Source organism: Colobus angolensis, unplaced genomic scaffold (assembly GCF_000951035.1).
Source record: "Colobus angolensis palliatus isolate OR3802 unplaced genomic scaffold, Cang.pa_1.0 Scaffold55, whole genome shotgun sequence".
NCBI lineage: Eukaryota > Metazoa > Chordata > Mammalia > Primates > Cercopithecidae > Colobus > Colobus angolensis.
In genome coordinates, this window is record NW_012119043.1 from 620717 (window position 1) to 623147 (window position 2431).

The 2431-nt window shown below is 54.1% G+C and overlaps 1 protein-coding gene across 1 annotated transcript in view; it reads right to left on the reverse strand.

Moving 5' to 3' along the window:
- Positions 1-2431, reverse strand: part of LOC105525628 (mitochondrial import inner membrane translocase subunit TIM16) — an 83682-nt gene that overhangs the window by 78596 nt on the left and 2655 nt on the right. The window contains exons 2-3 of the mRNA XM_011961314.1: positions 2161-2257; positions 1200-1274 (exon numbers count right to left, since the gene is read on the reverse strand). Of these exons, the coding sequence (XP_011816704.1) occupies positions 1200-1274; positions 2161-2257 (172 nt within the window). The remainder of the gene's footprint in view (positions 1-1199; positions 1275-2160; positions 2258-2431) is intronic.

Here is a 2431-nt window from a genome sequence, read left to right on the forward strand (position 1 = left end):
GTGATCCGCCCGTCTCGGCCTCCCAAAGTGCTGGGATTACAGGCTTGAGCCACCGCGCCCGGCCTACAAAAAATTTTTAAAAATTAGCCGGAGGGGTGGTGACATACGCCTGTGGTCCTGATAACTTGGAAGGCTGAGGTGGGAGGATTGCTTGAGCCCAGGAGGTCAAGGCTGCAGTGAGCCATGATTATGCTACTGCACTCTAGCCTGAGTGACAGAGCAAGACCCTGTCACAAAAACAAACAAAAAACAGGTAATGTTGGCTGGGCATGGTGGATCACACCTGTAATGCTAGCACTTTGGGAGGCTCACTTGGGAGGACTGCTTGAGCCCAGGAGTTTGAGAACAGCCTGGGCAATACAGCAAGACCTTGTCTGTATATATTTTTTAAAAGTTAAAAAAAAAAAGTTTAGATGAGAAAACTCAGCTAACATACTTAGTACAGAGAGCACTCTCCATAAATCTTTACTGTTGTTATTAACCACCATCATTATCACCATCAGAATCCCTCCACGGCCCTGCATATCCAGCCTGAGGACGAGGCATCAGCTGCCTTCCCTCACCCGAAGGCCTCCCAACAAGCAGCCAGGAATGCAGGCCAGAGAGACTGGGCCCGTGGCCGCTGCAGCTGGACAGGGAGAGGTGAGGCCAGCTGGGCCGCTCTGCCTCCATCTGAGGAGAGCAAACTGTTCCCTCAAGGCAGGCAGTCTGCCAGGCAGGCTGCTGGGCGCTCCCAGAAGCAGCTGCGGGACACAAAAGGTCTCTTTGTGACAGCCCATCTCCACCCCTGCAGCCCAGCACAGCCACCTCCTTGGAGGGCCCCGAGTGGCTGGGCTGGGGAGGATGCCTGCTGGAGAGGGGGCTCCAGGAGAAGACGGAGGGCTCAGAGCCATCCAGCGTGCAGTCCTCGGCAGGGACAGGGAGCCAGCATCAACCTGGAGCCTGGGGTGGCCACTGCACACCCCGCTCCATCCAGCTTACAACCGGAGCACACAGCTTCCATTCTCTCTGCCCAGGCCGGAATTCTACACCAGGAGGAAGCCTTCTGAGCCCCACCATTTCTGAGAGAGTGCACAGACAGGGTGACAGGAGGGACCTGGCAAACCGTGGGGCGGTGGGGCCAGGTGAGGATGAATTTCTGGCGCTGGAGAGGGAGGTGCAAGTTTCAGGCTTCACCCACTAGTTAGACACCCACTCACCTGAATGGCAGCTCAGGTGGGCCACGCGTCGCTTGTCTTCTCCTTGGCCTTGCAGAGGCACAATGCCCAGTACACCTGTTAAACAAACACGGGGGCTCTGACTTCAGGCCCCACCTGAAGGAGGACCACCGACCTCCTCGCCCAGCGCTCCCAGAGGAGATGAAACCCAGCAGCTCAGCTTCAGACCTTCCCAGAGCCTCCACTAATCACAAGATCATATCCTCTGCACATAGCAATGGCCTATGGGTAGGTTCTGGCCCCATGCATGAGCCATCCATGCCTCGGATGGATGCAGAAGACATTAGGTGAGAGGTCCTTTCTTTTTCACATGGGTCATACAAAAGGGGCTGGGGGCTTTTGTATGGGGTTTGTGGCTACCATCTGCCACTTTCCCACCTTTACTTGAGGAGGAAGCCAACACCCAAGGTGGCAGAGTTGAGAGACCCAGAGAGGTCAGGGCCAACAGTACATGTGAGCCTTTGGGTACCAATCTGCCTGAAGCCCCTGACCTCTTAGTTAGGTTAAAACGTTATCCATTTATTGCTTAAGCCAGCTTGAGGGTCTGAGTTACCAGTATCAATCAAGAGAGTGCCAACCAAAACATGGGATTTTCAAACCTTTGTGTTCCTACTGTCCCCAGCCATCCAGGGCCTGAAGATGAGGAGCAGGGAGCACAGGGGGACAGCTGGAAATACAAGCATCAGTCCCCTCCCAGCCCTCCTGGCCATGCTCTTGCATGTGGTTTGTACACACACATGCCCTAATCAAAAGCAATCAGATTACTGCGCTTGGACCAGTTTGTGGGGGTCTAAAGCCTGGCATGGGGCTCACCTCTGAGCTCCCCAAGGCAGTTCTGTTCCAAGTCTCCAACCAAACCAAGCCTGCCCCTGCTCCCCACCCCATCTATGGTGACGATGACCAAATACGTGAGCGAATCTCCACATTCATGGCCACTCCCTACCTGGATGGTCGGAGTTGAACGCGATCAAGCTGCAGCTTGATTTGATGTGGTTCCTGCATGAAGGGGCGGTTCCTGCTCGAATGTCACTGATCCAGGCCTGAAAACCAAGAGTAAAGAAGCATGTGATGAGAGACAGGGTTCCACCTCCACACATGCCTAAAGCAAGGGGTGGGGCATAATCTGGGGAACTCTAGCTCAAAGCTGTACCATTCGAGATGCATTCTTTTATTTACTTTTTCTTTTCTTTTTGAGACAGTCTCACTGTGTTGCC